At 48.7% G+C, this 18,839-nt stretch overlaps 5 protein-coding genes across 5 annotated transcripts, besides 2 other annotated features; 3 read left to right on the forward strand and 2 right to left on the reverse strand.

The window, feature by feature from the left end:
• Positions 1-78: 78 nt before the first annotated feature.
• Positions 79-411, reverse strand: FPSE_00062 (uncharacterized protein; the record flags this gene model as incomplete). Its single annotated transcript, XM_009253182.1, has 3 exons — positions 79-164; positions 219-337; positions 401-411. The coding sequence occupies 3 exons, from the start codon at positions 409-411 to the stop codon at positions 79-81; spliced, it is 216 nt and encodes a 71-aa protein (XP_009251457.1).
• A 609-nt stretch (positions 412-1,020) lies between these two features.
• On the forward strand, positions 1,021-3,399 carry FPSE_00063 (uncharacterized protein; the record flags this gene model as incomplete). Its single annotated transcript, XM_009253183.1, has 5 exons — positions 1,021-1,355; positions 1,412-1,577; positions 1,629-1,756; positions 1,817-3,216; positions 3,275-3,399. The coding sequence occupies 5 exons, from the start codon at positions 1,021-1,023 to the stop codon at positions 3,397-3,399; spliced, it is 2,154 nt and encodes a 717-aa protein (XP_009251458.1).
• A 904-nt stretch (positions 3,400-4,303) lies between these two features.
• Positions 4,304-4,358: a repeat region.
• A 576-nt stretch (positions 4,359-4,934) lies between these two features.
• On the forward strand, positions 4,935-6,032 carry FPSE_00064 (uncharacterized protein; the record flags this gene model as incomplete). Its single annotated transcript, XM_009253184.1, has 1 exon — positions 4,935-6,032. The coding sequence occupies one exon, from the start codon at positions 4,935-4,937 to the stop codon at positions 6,030-6,032; it is 1,098 nt and encodes a 365-aa protein (XP_009251459.1).
• A 1,371-nt stretch (positions 6,033-7,403) lies between these two features.
• FPSE_00065 (uncharacterized protein) lies at positions 7,404-10,704 on the forward strand (the record flags this gene model as incomplete). The annotated part of the gene is made up of 4 exons (XM_009253185.1): positions 7,404-7,502; positions 7,562-8,128; positions 8,176-10,145; positions 10,197-10,704. The coding sequence occupies 4 exons, from the start codon at positions 7,404-7,406 to the stop codon at positions 10,702-10,704; spliced, it is 3,144 nt and encodes a 1,047-aa protein (XP_009251460.1).
• A 1,914-nt stretch (positions 10,705-12,618) lies between these two features.
• Positions 12,619-15,325, reverse strand: FPSE_00066 (uncharacterized protein; the record flags this gene model as incomplete). The annotated part of the gene is made up of 7 exons (XM_009253186.1): positions 12,619-13,331; positions 13,383-13,579; positions 13,629-13,703; positions 13,759-13,814; positions 13,866-14,730; positions 14,856-14,968; positions 15,236-15,325. The coding sequence occupies 7 exons, from the start codon at positions 15,323-15,325 to the stop codon at positions 12,619-12,621; spliced, it is 2,109 nt and encodes a 702-aa protein (XP_009251461.1).
• Positions 15,326-15,590: 265 nt separating this feature from the next.
• Positions 15,591-15,616: a microsatellite.
• The last annotated feature ends 3,223 nt before the right edge of the window (positions 15,617-18,839 follow it).

The following is an 18,839-nucleotide window of genomic DNA, read 5'->3' on the forward strand; positions in this document are numbered from 1 at the left end:
AACTTGCACCCATTTGAATATCATAAATTCCAACGCTTGGTATTGATCGTACACGTGGTCTAACCATAAGAAATCCCATTACTTGGAAGCGGCGGACTTGGGCGCATCGGGAACCTTGACATCTTCGAAATTGTCTTGGCCAACGGCGTTGAGGGTATACCAATCTGAGCTGCGTTAGTAGACGAATACAGTTTTGTTAAAGGGAACCGTACATATACTTCCAACCACACCTAGGAGACCAAGGCCAGTGATGGCATTCTTGAAAAGATACGGTCTGCGTGCTCGCACGAGCGCGGCGCCCTGTCGCAGGCGGGGATCATAGTAAGTTGAGTGCGGGCTGTATCGGAGTCATGATCAGTCCATTGCGCTACGGAGAGCTTTGGTGTCGGGATAAACACACCTTTTAACCATTTTGAAGGTCTTTTGCTTGAACAGACTTGACTGGCTTGGTTCTAAACCGTGAATCGAACAAATTGACTGTCAATTGCTGGCGTGTTGCAAAAGATGGTCTCACTATCGATATCTGGACTAATGGCGAATGAATGTTCCGTAGGTGGGAAGAATGTTTGCGGCTAAAAGTCGGCCCAGTCTCGCACAACCGTGACGTCTACCCACTGCACCTGCACCTCCCCTAGTTCCAGGTTCTTTGTGGAGCTCAAGTTGCAAGGGTCTGGACCATTTCCACGTCCCATGTTCTTTGATTTCCGCGTCGCCAATCTTTCAGTTGCATTTCTGGCAGACAAAAGCTGGCAACGACGACAATATATCTTAACGTCTCCGCAACGCGTAAATCGAGACGAAGATACTGCCGATTGCTAATACCCGGTGATTTCGAGCTTTTAATGCGAAGCATGCCCAGCCGCAGACAAGAAAGCTCAGCCTAGTCGCGCGACCACGGTCCAAAAGCAGTGGGCAATCTTCATCCACGACAACACAGTTCCATCGTCCCCTTTTGGAGCTCTCGAGCTTGTTACCCGTCGATTTATACCACCGCGATTCGAGAACCTGCAATAATCCACCATGGCAGCAACACTCTCTGTGTCGGACCAGATTCGACAGCTCGACGATGCACGAAAGCTGGTTTTGGGAGACGTCAAATACTACCCCAGTGTCGTCAAAGGAATATTGCCCATCATCGGACCTAGCGCACCACTCGAGCTGCGGAGATGGGGCGCCGAATTTCTTGCTGAAGCTTTCGCGACGCCAGCTTTACCAAATGGAGAGAAAGAAACAATGCAACCTTATGTTTTACCAACATTGGAATCCCTGCTTGAGAATGAGCGAGAGGACCCTCAAGTCCTGCGCAGTGTGATTCAATGCGTTGCCAGTATTTATCCCTTGGCGATGCGGTGGATGTATGGTTATAATGGTATCCGAGCTACATGATTTCAAGACTAACATGATGATGCAGCATAAATAACGGTTACGACACAATCACTTGGGAAAGAATGGTGGCTGTGAAGCAAAAGGTTTTGAGAATATGGGACAATGCTGGTCCCACTGTGAGAATCTGCTGCATCAAGTTTGCGCAACGTGTGGTTCTTGCGCAAACTGCTGCCACCGGTTCTGAATTAAGAGTATGGATTCTGTAAACTTTCTATGTGATGTCGCTAATACGCAACTATCAGTATGGCGGTACGCTCGATGTTTCTCTGGATAAAGTCCCTTCGAACCACCAGTCCCTCGACCCTAGGAATCTAGAGGCTGAGGCGTCGGGGCTTTTGGACCGAATGCTGGGCGCCCTACTGGAAAGCAGGTAAGACGGTTAATCGCGAGAACCTCATATCTATATAGCTAACCTCTAATGAAACTACAGCGATGCTCTGATTGTAGATGCGACCTTGAACTGCATGTCTATCATCATAAGAGCGCGTCCAGCTACATCAAATCGAATCATCAATGCCCTCCTTGGTTTTAACCCCCTCAAGCTTGCCAACTCCCCCCTTACACCGAAGAGCCGGGTCATGATTAGGTCGATGGAGAAGACAACTCGCATGCTGCTGATTCACCTTGTAAAACGAGATCCCCACAACCCGATGGCTCCCAGAATACAGCAGCACGTAGAACGTATGATGCGTACCATGGCCGACATTTTTGACAATTCTGGACACAAGCGCCCCCTTGAACCGCCACCTCAGGACGAGTACGAGGCCAAACGGCCACGGCTGTCTCCAGCGCAAATCCAGATACCACCACTGGGTCCAAGCCCACACAGTCTAGCCGACATTTTCACCCTTATCGACAACAGTGCTCTCAAGAACTTTGATATTTCGCAAGTTCCCGCGCCCCTGGTTGCCAGAATTGCCGTCACAACACTGGCGAGGCTAGATCCCCAAGTACTGTCCAAGGCAGTTGATGGCATCCGTAGCCGCCTCGATACCCTTGCCAGTGCTCCAGTACCTGAGCTGAATCCTAACACAGCTCCGTTGGGTGTGGAAGAAGACGATGATGACTATGAACCTGATTTCTATCAAGCGGAGGATACAGAGCAAATTCTTAACAAGCTAGATAGCTCGCCGACCCATGAAGCACCATTGTTGGACGATGGTCTTGCCTTGAAGTCATTCCACCTGCACCAGCCTAGTGCCCTGACACCAGAAGCGGCATTGACAGCAGGTAATGGCACAGTGACCCGGGTCATTGAGATGATGAAATCTATGGAAGAGCCAGCAAAGAAAAGCAAGGCTGGTTTCAGCAGACTGGCAGCTAGCTCTGGCAACCGGGACTCGTGGATGACAATTCTAGCGCGACTCGCTACTCGCTCCGTGGCTGGCCTGGAAGAGACGACCATCAAGGATGAAGGCGGCTCGCTAACACACCAATCCCTCAGCAGCAACATTCGCGACGTCCTATATTCCTACGTGATGGAGGACTTCCGCAAGCATATCGATGTAGCAGTCTCTTGGCTCTGCGAGGAGTGGTACAACGATAAGCTACAGCAGAAGAAGGGCGGCGATCGGCCTCTATACTACGAAAAGTGTTGCCTGCGGCTGATTGATGGTTTTCTACCATACCTTCATCCCCAGGATAAGGTCTTGACACGTTTCTTGAGCGAGATACCTGATCTGAACAAGAACGTTCTGTCACGGGTGAAACACATGTGTCGCGACCCCAGTGTTGTTCAGTTGGCTCTGACAAGTCTATTGTACTTGATCATGATGCGACCACCTGCCAAAGAGATTGCATTAGATACAGTGCAAGACATTTGGACCGAATGTAAGTTACGAACAATGAACATTGATTCCCGTGATGGTTGCTAATGCAATGGACTTAGTTGAGGAAGCAAGACCTGTGGCAGGCAAATATCTATCTAAATATCGCCCGTCTTTCATGGAAGCTGCACAAATTGGTGCTGGTAATAGTTCGGGACAGTCTGCATCAACCGCTATTACCGCTTGAGAAAACGACTAATCGATGATGCATTTCAAGGCGTTAAAAGATATATACTAGGGTTGGGGCCAATGGTAGCGATTAGGAATACCAAGCATTATCGCCACCTCATGAAGGTGTGAGCCAGTTAATAACGCCATTTGATATATTGACCCAATTAAAATGTTTGATCTCCTGCCTGGTTGATAAATCGAACTGTCTGCTAGCGATGTCATGCTTTGGATGAGCATTCGCATGAAACCAATTAAAAACCCATGTAGTCAGATTAGTACTGTTGTTCCGGTCGTTGGCCCGTGGGTCTGAAGGAGAGCAGCCATGGGCGTCATTGCAGAGTTGGAAGCTGCATGTAAACATTTAATTCTCAGCATAGATAACTGGTAGATAATCGAGCTGACTACTAACCTGTAGTATTGAGCAGCCCGTAATTACCTAGGTAGTTGCTGTGCCACCACACAGACCGGTCATGTCACTGGCCATAACGTTGACCAGGTTGTTGCAATACTACACCTCTTTGTTCCTTTGGTTTTGTTTGTTTATTTACTTGATGACGCTGATCGGCCCAATAAACATCAGCGGGCTCAACTTGTATTGGTTACAGTTCAGTCCGATCCAACACTCTGCGTCTCCGTATTCCGTCCCTCCATCTCAACGGTACTGTAACGGTCTAATAAACGGGGCCAAGCGGGAGCCAGCCCGTGGGAGATGACAGGTGCGGAGTACGTACTCCTTATATATGAAGTGGAGGTAATTACCTGAAATAAGTCAAGTCATCCCTCCCTTTATTAGAACCAAAACAAAGACCAACAGAAGAACACTTGATTACTTACACTAAATACTTTAGTGTGTATTGTTCGTTTGTGTTTGCAGAATTCTAATTGCACAGCTGTCAATTGTCCTAAAACTGCAGCGTAGTCTTTGCCTCATTTTGTTTTGCCTTACTTTTGTTTGTCTTTGCTTTGCTGTACCTTTGCCAGGCCACATCCCTTTATTTCTGCAGCATTCATTGCCCAAGCAACCCGAAAGATAGACGCAGCACCTCTAACCACGTTCTTTCCATTTGTTAGTCATTGCAATGCGAAACCGCTTTTCCAAAACGGAATTCTCAATTCACAAAGACGCAGTCATCGGTATGTACGAACCAGCTGCTGAAATTAATTAGCATCTGCTTTTTTTTAACTGCTTGTCCATGCTTTCAATGAATATCTTAGCCTCCACTTTGAAACAGCTCCCCACATCTTCAGCCGGGGCTCAACAGCGTTCTCATCCCATCTTGTCGTCCCCTACCCGTATCGTCTTTTGAGGCTTGGCTGGAGTTTCTCATTTCAGCCTCGTATTCTGTCTCACTCTGCTAGATACCGACTTTCCTTCAGTACCCTTTCCTCTCCTAACTTTCTTCCTCTTCATTAAACTACTATATTCAATAAACGCTAACATCAACCTATTTACCATCAGCCGCAGCCACGACCGGTTTGACAGATCCACATGGTCCTTCATCTGACAACGAAAAGACCTTAACACCCGTCTCTACCGGCTCCATCAACAGCATGAAAAGCCGGAGCCCTGCCACATACAAACCGGCTGTCGCCAGGTCAAGCACAATTCGAAGTGTCCGTAGCTTCGACGGCTCCGAATCCAGTCCCGAAAGCAAACACAGCAATTTCTCTAGCAGCGTAAACAGTAGCACGAGCGGAGTGTCCAACTCTCACTCCAATCCCGATCTCAACAATCACACGCATACTCCCGTCAAAGCCAAACCCGACCCCAACAACGCAAACATAACACCATCGCGCTGGAGCACCGGCGCAGCGCGCGTAATAGAGCCTACACCCGATTCAGAGACCCCCACAATGTCAGAAAGCACCGAAGCTGTAGACGGTCAATGGGACTCGACAATAGGCAAGGCTGGCCTGGGAAAAACTGGCCGAGTTATAAACAAGCTTGTCAGCGACAATGAGGCTCTGAAGCGCGACATCAAGATCGAGCGCCTAAAAGCCGACGAGGCTAAGCAAGCCGCCAAATTACTAGAGGACAAGCTCGACCGAATGGTCAGCGATTACGAAAGCCGACTGCTCGAGGCCAACGTCACAAAGACACTTCTCGCTCGAAAGGAACGCCAAGTCGAGACCTTACAAGCAACCGTCGAGCTTGAAAAGAAAAAGGCCACAGATGCTCTACAGCGCGAGAAGAGCTGGAGGGACGAAATGACAAAGACAACAAAGGACGCAACGATCCAAGTCGAGGAAGCAACTAGCTATGCGCAGTTGATGGAGGGTCGCTACAACGCCATTTCCTCCCATTGGCAAGACCAAGGCGACGAGGTTAAAAGAGCCGTTACCAAGATGAAATCAGAAATAGATCACCTCAACGAGGAGCGACGAGCAGATGACGATAAAATACAAACGCTAAGGGATCTCTGCGACCAGCAAGACGGCAACATCAAGCAGCTACTACACGAGAAAGAGGAGATCGCGCGCAAATTCGAAGAGTACAAGAAGACGCAAGAGCAGGGCCTTAAAGACATCAAGACCAACGCCAGAGCAAGAGAAGATGAGCAAGAAGCCCTACTACTGGCATCCAAAGAAACACTCGATAAGCTCAAATGGGCACTCAACGTTAAGAAGAACGTTAAAGGCGCGCAATGAGTTACTTTCCCCTATTTTCCACCGAATCAGCAAAGGGTGTCTGCAACTCAATCCCAGCAAGCTTTGCCACAAGAAGTGTAATCCAACCATATCTATAATTCTGTCCAATATCTCGACTGGCTGGACTCCAGTCTATCTATACTGAAGCCCCTGATAGCTTCACAAACCTTTATGCCTACGAACACTTGATGAACCGCCGTCGCTTCGATACCATTCCCTGTATGCTTTCTTTTTCTTTTTCTTCACAAACACATGGACTGGAAATCTACGCGGGATTTAATCACGCCTGTGTGACACATTTTTAGTTACTGGTTTGAACCATGGGAATTGGCGGGTTATGGGTGTTACTGGTGTTGGGCATGCTTTTTTGCACTCGAATCGAGTCTTGGTATCTTCGCGATCAAGAGAGGAAGCTACATTTAAAAACATAGAACCTCAGTGTCGTTATGTCAATAAAAGACAGAATACTGGAAATAGAAAGGAAAGAAAAGAATGTTTTTCCAAGAGCCCCTATTGTGACCAGCTGGGAGGATATAAGGTCAGGTGGCTCATCTTTGTTTCTATACATTTAATCTACATACAAGTAATACTCTACCAAATGCACAACAAATTGAAGCCAGCAGAACCCTATTTGTATTTAATATTACGGGATGCCTTGCTGAAATGAAACCCTTTTAGTAGATGTTATGCTGTTAACATGCTGGTCCTCGAACAATCTACAGCACACCTGGCCTGCACTTATCCCCTGAGACTTGTGGTGTTTTCACTCTCCAGCTGATGCAATTGAAATCTCAATCTATCTATCAAGGCACCTGCCTAGAATCAGTGATTCACTGACTTGGTTTCTCCCTGCTAATTCAGGCATAAAAGGCAAACATGGAGCGGCGCTGCCACTCTTGCCAGTCAAAGCTGCTGCTTGCCGCCTGGCAACAGGTGCCAACGGGAAGGCGCATCTGCCTGCTTTTCTCCTTTCACCAGCCTTCCCTCTCAAATCAACTCATACTTATCCCTCTAAGTTCTCTGTGTTATTTTCTCTTCCTATTTTCTTTCCACCTCTTCACCTGCATGGGACCACCTCGAGATTCTTATATCTGCTCTGCTTGAGCGCCGACAGTTCTTGTGACCGCGCTGTGCCCAGCAAGTCGCTGTTCGGTCAATGTTTATTGTACTCGTTTTTGTTTTCGATTTTACGAACAGGCTCGCTCTGGGCTTTCTGTTTTGACTGAAGCGACACTGCTAGTGCTCAAATGCGCACTTTCGAGTGGCCGAATTCTTGCCTAATTCATCAACCGCAGACTTTGTCCTGTGCGTATCATCCAGCACAATAATGCTGCTTCACTCCTAATAATTTTTAGTTTACAGCTTGCAGTCATGGACGGCTACTCCGAGTTCTACATTTCTTGTAACCCCCCGTTACTCCCTAACGGCGTCTCATCCGTTATTACAGATGCCGTAAATGACTTGGGACAGGTATGCACCGAGAAGAAAGTCCCCAAGTACCTTGCTTATATGTTATTCCCATTTGCCAGATTCTTATCGAGGTCCTGTACGAGCCCGAAGTCTGTTGGTTCAAGTTCATCTCCGTTGTTCAAGACCAGCCCCAAATTACACATTGGATGCACAAGCGCCTGGAACGACTGTTCGAAGCTGAGGTTTGCCCGGTCAATGACGACGAAGATCTATTCGAGGACCAGGACGATGCTGGTTACTCTGATCCCAAAGCTCGACCCGATGTCCAGCTGTTGACTGAAACGCCTCATGTTGTTCCTTACCCGTTACTTAAGCACACTTCCCCGGACATCAAGGAGCAGTATGACCGCTACAGGTACCCAGACCACATCAAGCATCTCTCTCATAAGAGGACATGGCAAAGCCCTGAAGGGTTGGAAGGAGTCACTGTCTCACAAATCCTCTCCAAATTCGAGCCTCTATTGCCAGCCTTACTTGGCCCCTCCGGCATTGAGAAGTTAGCAGAACTCACAAAATGTCAAATATCCTACAATCTCCGGGGCTCACTTTTGTACATTGGCAGTGACCAGGGTCTGAGCGCACTGGATGCTGCAACGCAAAAGCTCAACACACTTGCGAGCCTCACGGTAATTGTCATGCCTCATCTCATGCTGCAGTTGTCTGACAGTCTTAGGATGCCCCTTCAGCTACAACCTCGCATTTTATCTTCACCAGGAAGCCAGAATCAGCCAGGGTGTGCTATGTGTGGACAACGCACGTTGGCCTGTCGACGTTGACATATGCTGATCCTGAGTGCTTCGACTTGAAAGAGGAATACAAGCGCATTGCAGGCGCAGTAACTTTGAGAACTGGAATTGTTAACAACAAAGGCCTACTAATCCCCGATAGCACAACATATCCAACCGAGTCTACGGGTCCTAGGCGCAAGCAAACAGAGTTCCGTCCTTTTGAGGGGTACACATACGGCAACAAGCAGTCCGGCACAACAGCAGTAAAGGACCAGAAGCGTCCCCTCCGGTGTTTCCGGACGCAGCCCGAAACGAGCAGGAAAACCGCGAAGTCCGAAGGAAAGCAATTTCCTACTGCAGCCAAGAATGTGCAAGTAACTATGGCACATTGCGCTGCAAGCACTGTTAATGAAGCTGCCGACAAGGCTTCCCCAGCTCATTCTTCGAGGCGGAAGCCAAAGACTATTTCCGATCCACAAAGTACATGGGTAGGTTCCTTGAATTCAAAGGTATCGCCCTTACAAAACGGCACGGGTGAGCTCAAGTCTCTGCTCCACCGTCGCGTCGAAGTGGCTCAGTGGCTGGGCGGGATACAGTCCGATGAACCCCCAGAAGCCCCAAACGAGGTGGATGACGATGAAGAGGCTGCACCTTGTTTGATAACCTCCCAAACTGCTGGAGACCTTTACGAACCCAGACTTCCTCAGCCAGTCGAGGTCCAAAACTCACATCAACTGGAAGATAGATCCGGACAAGGAACACTTGTGTTTGGTGAATCAGCCTGTCTGGACCAGCCTCAATTAGGTCCCGCCTTGTCACGAACGCCTACCACCTTACACGAAGTTCCAGAGCACGGTATGCCCGGTACAGGGAATGTTCACAGAGAACGACAAAACCCGCCAAACCCTCCGATAACGAAACCGACTGGGCAGAATTTGATGGATATGTTCGATGGGCCTATCAGTATTCCAGTCCTCATACCGGAGCAGGCTGTTGCACCTAGCTATGGTGCGGAGACTACCCAAAGCCCAAATGCCACACATTCTGAGGTTATGTTCGGCAAGCAAAGCGATGAACCAAAAGCTCTGTTCAACACGATGGGTCAGAAAGCCGCCCCTGATCGTTCATGGGCTGGCATCGCCTCAAGGAAGAATACAGCAATCAAAGAACAGAATGATACGGATTTTGGGCAGAACGTGCGAGTCAGGGATGACCGTCCCTTGAACCAAGAGCCGAAGACGACAGGGCCCTCATACCAAGAGAGAAATCAGGAAACTCACTGTGAGGTCTCTGTTTCCACTGCACATGTCGTGCCAGGGATGGATGCACCCGTAATTACACTGGACAACGACGGATCTGTCAAAGTCAGTTTTGACGCAGAGAAGAAGTTGCAGGACTTGCTGGAGGTTTTCCAGGCAGTCCCAGGTAAAATCAGTGTTGAAGCCAAGTTTGGTAGGGTTTGCATCAAAGGCATTCCGCCTGCGGAAGTCTACTTGAGCCCCTCCCCTAACGGACCTTTCGAGTCTGCTGGTGCCAAAGCTAGACACTTGAACGACAACAATCCCCACGTGGAGTTCTATCCAATTCTTACAACTAGCGCCACAGAAGCCAACTTGATTCCAGAGATGAAAGGCGGCAGAAACTCATGGGTACTGGTGGAGAAACGGGTGTATTACGAGTTTCTCTGCATGGAAAAAAATGAAACTTACCCCCCAAAACGGCTTGTTGTGAACGTCGATGCAGATACTTTCACCCACGAGTGCCTTCCTTTGGCACGGGAGATGTCCCAGGCTTTCATCCATTGCGCACAAAATGCATGGGATGTCAAGCTCAGTATTTCACACAGAGATATGGCGCAAGTCACCAAGGACTTTGAGGAATTTGCTGCATGCCTGGTTCAGTCTCTGGATATTAAGTAGGTCCTGAAACTCACGTACCCAAACCACAGAAAGTACTAACCTCTAAGGACAAACGAGATAGGAGAAATCGATATCCAAGTCGAACCAAAAGATGCGACAGAATGGTGTGTTGAACGAGTTAGAATACACCACGAGGCGAAGTACCGGAACGGAGCCAAGGGGCCAACTTGGCTTACAACTACGATGGTTCGCGTGGTCCAACCATCCTCCAATGGAACGAAGAAACTGTACCGAGGCCAGGTGGTTCCGGTGGCTTTACCGGGGATTGAGCGAGTTGGCCAATGGTTTGAGGTTGCGATTTCATCTGTTAGAGCTGAGGATGGACTTCAGGAGAACGTCGGGCTCGAACTCGGCGAGAAAGCCAGCTGGTCCCCTGAAGGTCTAGAGCGCCATGGAGCATTCAGAGCCATATGCGAGCCTGCGATATGGATGGTGAGTCAGATGGATCGCGTGGGGAACTCCAATGCCAACGGGCACGGGATTCAGACTGACCAGCCGTTTTTCGATCCTGTTGAGGATTCAAAAAAGCGGACCAAGAACTACCAATTTTGGTAAGATCAACATTGAAAAGTGTTAGACCCAGAGCGGAGAGAGTGTGGAGGACCAAAACGATGTGACGCGAAGGAGAGACACACAGCCAGATGTCCATTTTTGAACCGTTACGCTGATGCAAGACCTTGTATTTTTGTAGAGGCACATGAATTTGACCAGAGTCAGCTGCAGGTTGAAGATGATGCAGTTCAGTGGAATGGTTCAGAGCAAATAAATGTTGGAGTTTGGTCATGTCTTGTCTGGTTAGCATCGTATCTACAGTCTCTTCTTTGTAGGGTTTAATCAATTCCGTTACTATCGATCTCGGACGATTTACCCGAGCGTCTATAATGTCTTGTCGATTGCCTGAACTCTACTTCCGCGCGTTTATCGGCTGTTAGCTCAAGTGCGGAGGAATTAAGAACGTTTGTACAATAGACCAATCTCGTTTCGGTTCATGGTAACAGAGTCTTGCTCTTGTGAAGTATGGATCTATTTTATGAGGCGTCAATTTTACATCGCCGTACATCTCGGCAGTGTAAAGACATATTCAAGAAACGTTAGCCAATACAATGAATGTGCTTTCACTAAAAGCCAAGGTAACCAACTAAGTAGGTTAACGCAAATCCTCAGAAGGAAAAGCGCGCCAAAAGCCCAACGCCAACGCCAAAGCCGACAACGGTTGCGGGACCCCTGCTCGGCCCGTCCCGTGTTCCCGCTCTTGTGGGATAAGGTAGAAAAGAAGAGCAAAGAGGATTTTTACTGCACCAACAGTGTCTGTGTAGATTTAGAATGATTTTGTGAAAGACTGAGCAGGTTTTTTTTACCCCTTCTTGTTGTTCCCATGTGGGATAGAACGATGATTTCATTGTTACACATCTGACAAATGTCCAATCGACCCGGGTCTTGAACGGGAAGGCTAAATTAGACTAGTGCAGGATACGAGCTGAAAAGGGTACAGAACTGAGCTTGGCGATCGGCTGGGCTGGTCTTTGTGCAGACGTCGTAGCTTGATAGATGTCCCTGAATACCACCCAAGAACTGGCAAGATCGCATGGGAATTTTTTGCCACTAACGTAACTGACATTGATTAATTCATTCTTCATTCATCATACGGCAAAAGCCAACGTGGTAGTGGCGCTTTTCCTCTTGGGGTTCTCGATGGCTTTTGGTTACGATACTATGACAATTATTCTCGTCCACAAGCGCTTCTACCGATCCGAAAATAAGTACATACATATAAAGCTGACTGCCTTGATATGTGGTATTGGATCTGCAGTCAAGGTAACCTTGCGGTTAGCTATCACGTCATAATCGTACAAGGCCCATGTTCATGCGTTCTCCTCCCCTGTTATTGTAACATGGTATCGGCTGAGGCCGGTTATCTCTGTGGATATTTAGAGGCCCACCAATTGCACGCTATAGCTGAGAGACGTGAAATGTCTTGATAGCTCTCTTGTCACAAACCAGACCTTTGATCAGCGAGCTTGTTGATGGGTTGGTAGTTGTGAGTGGTCGCATGATTATGTCGAGAGATCGAGTGAGTTATATCAGCCTCTGGAGGCTGGCTCATTCATTGAAAAGTAGAACATTATCAATCCAACGAGTCCATGTGGCAGCCGGGGCCATGTACGATGAATCCAGGAAAATCAAATCAAAAGAGGCGCTTATCCGCCTTGGGTATTAAATACTAATTTTCTCTACTTCTCTCCTCCAAAACGTGATCAACACGTATCCCATGAGTTCCTCCCCAGTATCTAACCTGGGCTATTAGAATATCATACCAGCCAACAGGAGGAGCCCACTCATTTCCCTCGGCTGTAAAGAAGCAGCCTATGCTTCGCTTAGTGACCAGATCCGCAAAGTCTAATATTTAGTCCTGCTCCATGTTGTCGCTGTTTACGGGTGAGCGTCGTGCTATGTGTGTATTTTTGTTGTTTAGTCGTCCAGTCGATAGATTAGTCGAATGATATTCCAGCACCAGTTCGCGGTTGAGTCTATCTTTTTCATATCGCGCAGCCAATCCAAATACGTTGTAACAGTTTGCGACGCTTCAACGTCAAAGCGCTGCCCGCAAAGCGACGATCGAATGCGTAGCATAATTGGATGTTGTTGCGAGAGGTGCAACAGCACCAGAACTCCAAAAAGGTTTTGGGACCAGAAGAACGTCATCGGTATAAGTCGCTTGTTGGTGCAGGTAGGTGATAGGGCGATGGGCCACTTGAGCGACGCCTTGAGACATTCGGCTGCACCTTCGGCATCTTCCTGTGTCAGACTTTCTGGGTGGTGGAGGACCTTGTAAATGCAGGGGCGATATATAAGGTATTTGTTGTAGCTGTATCGTGTCCGAAGGAGCGCAACATGTATATCAGCTGCAAATGGGTACGTTGCTGGTTGCGTGTCAAGATCCGATGTGAACATATAACTGCTAGGCAGTGATTGTCCAGCATAAACGTCATTGAAATTACCCTGCGAAGGATCTGAAAAGGTCATATCCTGATTGTCTTGCCATCTCAAATGCATAGGCAACATGCCTCGCCACTGATCAAGCTGCGCATCGAGCTGCTTCATAACGGTTGCACTACCAGGACTCGAGGTACCGTTGAAGTGCCCAAACCCTGGAAAGGACATAGATACATCTGGGCCGAATGCTGAGGCAGATTAGACATATGTTGAAGGGAACTGGGAATGATTGGGCCTACTCTTGTTGAGGACAGAATGCACGTTGGCAGAAAGCCTGCGAAGCACAATCTGAGCTGCAAAATTCTCCTGGAAGTGCGTCGCCTGGTTACTGATATAATCCTCGTCAGTGACCGGTCCGTTAAAGTCGGGAAGACCGATCGTCTCTTCAAACTTGTCTAGTCCCGTCAAAGGTAAACCAAATTCCATGTGGAAACAACTTTTTATCTTGTCAGTCGATACGCTTGAAGCATAGATTCTGTACTCACGTCTCCATGATTGAACAGTGCCAAAATGTCCTTTTTACTAGATCTGATCGAAGACCGTGGAGCTCGTTGGGCTTGCTATAGATCAGGGTCAGATAATATGAACTTGGCAGCCAATAAAATGTCTCATTACTTTACAATCAAGGCCTGGCAGGCTGAGGAAGCAGAGACAGTCATCCTCCAACATTCCTAGAAAGGCGGTTAGAGTAAAATCACAAGAGTGTCAAGAATAACACTAACAAGAGCTTGCCCACAACTGGAGTAGTATATGGCAGCAAGCGCAAGCATCTGCACATTTTCCAGGCTGACCTCGCTTAAAGCGAATCCCATTCTTTTCCGTGCCTCGTTGAAATAAGAAAGGCCGGGCGGTCTGTCGATAGTGCCTCCCTTGATACCAGATGGCCGCTGTTTATAGGCTGAGATAGATACTTCGGATGTGGTGAGGGCCACCTCCCCAAGGGCAAGAACGAGGAGTACAAGGCTTGAAATTACCCCTTCGTGGAAGCCGTTGCTAATGATTGAGCCCAGGGTATTTGAATTGAACCATTGCCTGTCCATGATGGGATAGAAAGTATTAACGACATCAAAATAACCTTTGCTTAGCCTTTGTACTGTCTCCCAGTCCACACTAGGGGGGCTGTGGCCAAGAGGAGACGTGGAAGCCGAAAAGTGCAAGGGTAACTGGAGTGTGCTGTTGCTTTGTATCACGACTGGCTGAAGTCCGTCAAGTGGCAGAGCAACAGCAGACTCGCGTAGGCCCCGCGGAAGCGTAGGTATCTCACCTACGGGTGAAGGGTGCTTCTGTCCAAAGCTTTCGAACGTGTGGCGCACGACAGGCCATTCCGATACCTTGGATACCGAGGAGTCATACCGGTAGCCACCTGCATCGCGGCTAGATGCCGGACTCGCAGGGGGCAGAGATGTCCCTGGGAGAGAGTCTTGCGATTCAGGATCGACTAACAACGGCGTGTTCGTGGGATAGACAGTAGAGGGTTGGGAAGTGTTGAAAACGGGATGGGTGGTGTTTTCCCGTGTTCCTATGTGGTCGATCTTACTTTCAACGCTTTTGAGTCGATCTAGGATCTCAACTAAAGTTTTATCCTTCCTATGGACGGAGTTTAGCGTTTTGTGGTCGAGTTATTCAGCGGCCAAGGGAACAACGACGGTATCGCCATACAATGGCCAGGCGCGGTATCCTTGTCACTTCCTCGGACTTTCTTGTAAACATACTTTGTAGGTTGGGGTTCTCTGTATCGACATTCGAGCTTGAATCGTTGACATGTACCGCACTTAGGCCTTCGTTCATCACATCTCTGCTTTCGATTGCGGCACGTCTCGCAAGCCTAGGCATATTAGTCAATTCAGTTTGAACATAAGTGCTTACTGTGCAAAAAACAATAAGAGAGGAGAAAATAACAAGTCAAGGAGCTCATTGTGAGGGTATTTGTCCAGAGCATATGGCAGGGTTAACACAGGGGTCGGCGTCTAAGTCTAACAAGACTGCAGACAAATAACAGGTGGAGTTGGGGAAAGCGACAAACGGCATGTTCGAGAAAAGGATCTATAGAACCCTTCCGCAGAGACAAAATGAATTGAATTAAATATCATACCTGAGCAGCAATGGCGCCGCGCTCCTTTCGGTTCGTCTGCGGCCCAGGTCCAGGTGAGACGGTGCTGGACGAGGATGGTCCTAGGTCCATAGTTGGAGGCTATTCCTGGCTGGTGCTCACATATGAGTTTGATAACCGGGAATGGAAGTATTGCAGCTCTAATAAGCTGGCTAAGATGAGTTAAACTTCCGAATGTAATTTTTTGGCTCCATTGGGTACAATGCCTTGCGGCAAAAGTTGGCAGAGCGTTGAGCTCCTTGGTGGCCTTGGTCGGGGATGAACTAGGTTGCGACGGTTCTGTGAAGCTCCCGGGCGCGGGTGGAAATAAATGATTGGGGGGCAGGACAATAAGAGTACGCACGCACGCACGCACGCACGCACAACTGAGTCTAGGCGGATGTCCACGAGAAGACTGGGGTTTAAATGGGTACGTGATAACGGTTTCTGAGACGAAGAGACGCTGTGTGGTAGGGTTGCTAGTGTTTCTGTTGCGAGAGTGAAGGCTAGATGACATCAATCGAGTGTGCAGGGAACATTGAGAATTTAACAATAACAGGAGGCTAGAGAGGCCGCCTTATAGTCATAATCCAAGAAGACATCTTTTGGAAGAGAGTTTTTCAGAGTGCACGGGAGGAGCAAGGGCACGGAGAAAAGATTCGCAAAATGGGACTGGCAGGATGTGAACAGAAGTCGAACCGGAGCGAAGCCCGGCTCCGACAAGAGACGAGGGGAGCAAATAATACAAGACTTTAGTGAAATCAAAGCTCGTCAGGTTCCAGTGCTAGAAGCGGTTGCAAACCCGTCAATGCAGACAAAAAAAGGGTCCCGTTCCAACGGCCATTGGACGGTGTGAGGCAAGGGAAATGGAGGGTATCAAGATGGTCCAACGTCTTGTCCCGTCTCATTATGGTTATGAGGAGTTTAGCACCGCACAGCTGGTGCGCGGTACCGTACCGTACACGTTTTTGAGACCGCACCGCTAATTGCACCACACCGTGCCATGAGCCTGGCTGCGCACCATGAAGACACGATACTGTAGCGCATATCGTAATTGACGACCTAGGATTGCATGCATGCCGCTGGACGTCATTGCTGGATCTCACAACCGGCCGGGGGTCGAGCTTCCCTCTCCGACGGCGGTTCCCTCATGACAGCCTTCCAGATCTAGAGCCCACCCACACCCGATCGATACGCGCGCGCCCACCCACCAAGCACCTAAATCGACCGAGCCTGCGGCGAACGACTTTAGAAGCTCGCATCTTCGTAGGCGCACGGCTTTTTTCGTTTAGTGCCATGTTGTTGTTGTTGCCGCCACAGCTGGTTCCTTGGTACGTGATCGTCCACAGTCTGCACCGACTGCCTGGAGCTGGTGACCACTCCACTGGGATATATCCTGTGGGGGATTAGGAGAGCCATGCTTGGCCCTCGATTCCATCCCTTTGGCAACTGCGCTGCCAATTGTGACTGGACGAGATGGTTTGCGATCGACCTTCTCGGTTCCCACATGGTTTAGCGTACCAGATGGTAGGGAAGCAAGTAAGTCAAGCGACCAGCAAATCACTTTCTCATTTCCCTGCAGCCATATCCGTATTTGTGGCTGACCCTGATCATGATGCTGGGATACAGGGTCTATCATCGCGGCGTCATTTTGTGTCGCGTTGAGCCGATGAATGCATACCTTAAAAACTCCCCTGCCTATGGGCTCGCTACAGCTCTGATCTCACACAAAACACCCTCGCGCTGCAGGTGATTCATGTGACGAATGGCGATGTGAACACCACTACCCCCCCTATGATGGCAGTTATGCGCATATGTGACACTGTGGCACGATGCCGATACCACAGACCGTTGGGTTGATGCCAATTAGCTAAATAACCATCCGCAAATGGCGTCTGCTATTGATGGGCATTCCCCAAACCCGATGACGGGAGAGGCTGTCGAGTTGGAGAAAAGCCTATCGCTTTTGGGCAACGTGCTAGCCATCCATGGAAATTGACGTCGTGATTTTAACAAAATTCCGTACTCGGTTATCAGTCCTGGAATTTGAATTCGGACCACGTTCTTTTCTAAGCATCTCTTCCGTTGTAATAAGGCTGAGTGCTGCAATACCCGAATTGGTCATGATCGACAGGTTTACATCTGCTGAACCGACAAAAGAAAAGACTTGTAATATTCGGTTGAGCCAGACGATAGCCGCAATATGCAGGGGATTGGAGCTTGGGATCAACCTCAAGCCAACCATGATGTTGTATCGAGGGTTTGTCATGAAGTGACGAGTGTTGCTCAGCTGGGCAAGGTATTGTAAGCAGGCATCATTAGTTTCGGATCATTGATTCAACAGAAAATGCCAACAATTGATTTCCAAGCTGTCTCGGCGAAATCCTACTGGACCCCTGACAGCCAGCCTCAAACTGTTGATCTTTGATTGAAAATAATCAAGCTTCTTATTTTAAGAACAAGTCTTCACGGTTAGCCCGGCTCCGTTGATAGAGAGACAGGCAGACCGTTTCACAAGCATGCGATAATGCGTTTGTTGGGAGTAGAATTAGTGATGCTTGTTAATCTTGACTTGGTGCGTTGTTCTTGGAGCCAATTTAGTATATTTTTCTCCGCGCGAGTATCAATATGCAAGCACGGAGACCGTGAGACAACCGGCCAGCGTGCATAGAGGCTTGTGTTTGCACATTTGACATGACTTCTGGCGAGTAGAGTACCGTGAAGCTGGGATCGTACCGGAGCGATCGAGACATGGCTGAGGATTTCTCCGAATAAGCGACGGATGTCAGAATACAACAAGGGATGATCCACGGGGCCGCCTGTGGGCTGTCCGAGACAAGGGCTGTACCCCCCTGCGATGGTGCATCAAGCTTAATGCTTTGCCTCGGCACGAAAAAAGTTGACGAAGAAGGTTTAGTTGTGATTAGAATAGGAGGATAGGTACGCGATGGCCGGTCGTTGTCTATTCGTAATTGTTTTGAATTCAGAGAGCTTCGGAAACCAGACCTTGTTGGTACTCGAGCCGAAAGTTCACTCATTTCAGGAAGTGACCAATGCCCTCTGGTAGCGGGCAAAGAAGGTTGTACGATACTTGCATCCTGGTCTGTTCCTGCTTTGAACGTTCGGCAAGTGCTTGCCTCTCCCGTGCAGACCCACAGGAGCTCCTGCCTTACCAAGTACTAAGCAAACATCTGTCGAACTTGGCAGCTTGAACCACTTTCTGTCTCACAAGATATTGCTTATTAGAAGCCTCCCTGTGTGAACCAGAGACGCCACATTATGGTGCCAAGCAATCGAATGGCTCCAGGGAAGATTGCAATAAGGAGAAGGCACGTTTCTACTAGATCGGCATTGCTGCTCACCCAATGCTTTGCGATGCCTTTGACTTTAGCAGACCTCTATTCAGGCGTGCCATTGAGGCCAAGCCCCTCGACCATTCTATTGGATCAACCCGTGTACTGTGTGTACTGTAGATCCCAAATTGCTATCTGACGGCTTCTGTTCGTATCCATGCTGCCATATCACCATACGGTAGGATAACATCAGCGTGCAGCAAAAGCTAATTAGTCTGATCGCCCGTTGCTTCCGCGCTATCACAGTACGATGC

This window comes from Fusarium pseudograminearum, chromosome 1, assembly GCF_000303195.2.
Source record: "Fusarium pseudograminearum CS3096 chromosome 1, whole genome shotgun sequence".
Lineage (NCBI taxonomy): Eukaryota > Fungi > Ascomycota > Sordariomycetes > Hypocreales > Nectriaceae > Fusarium > Fusarium pseudograminearum.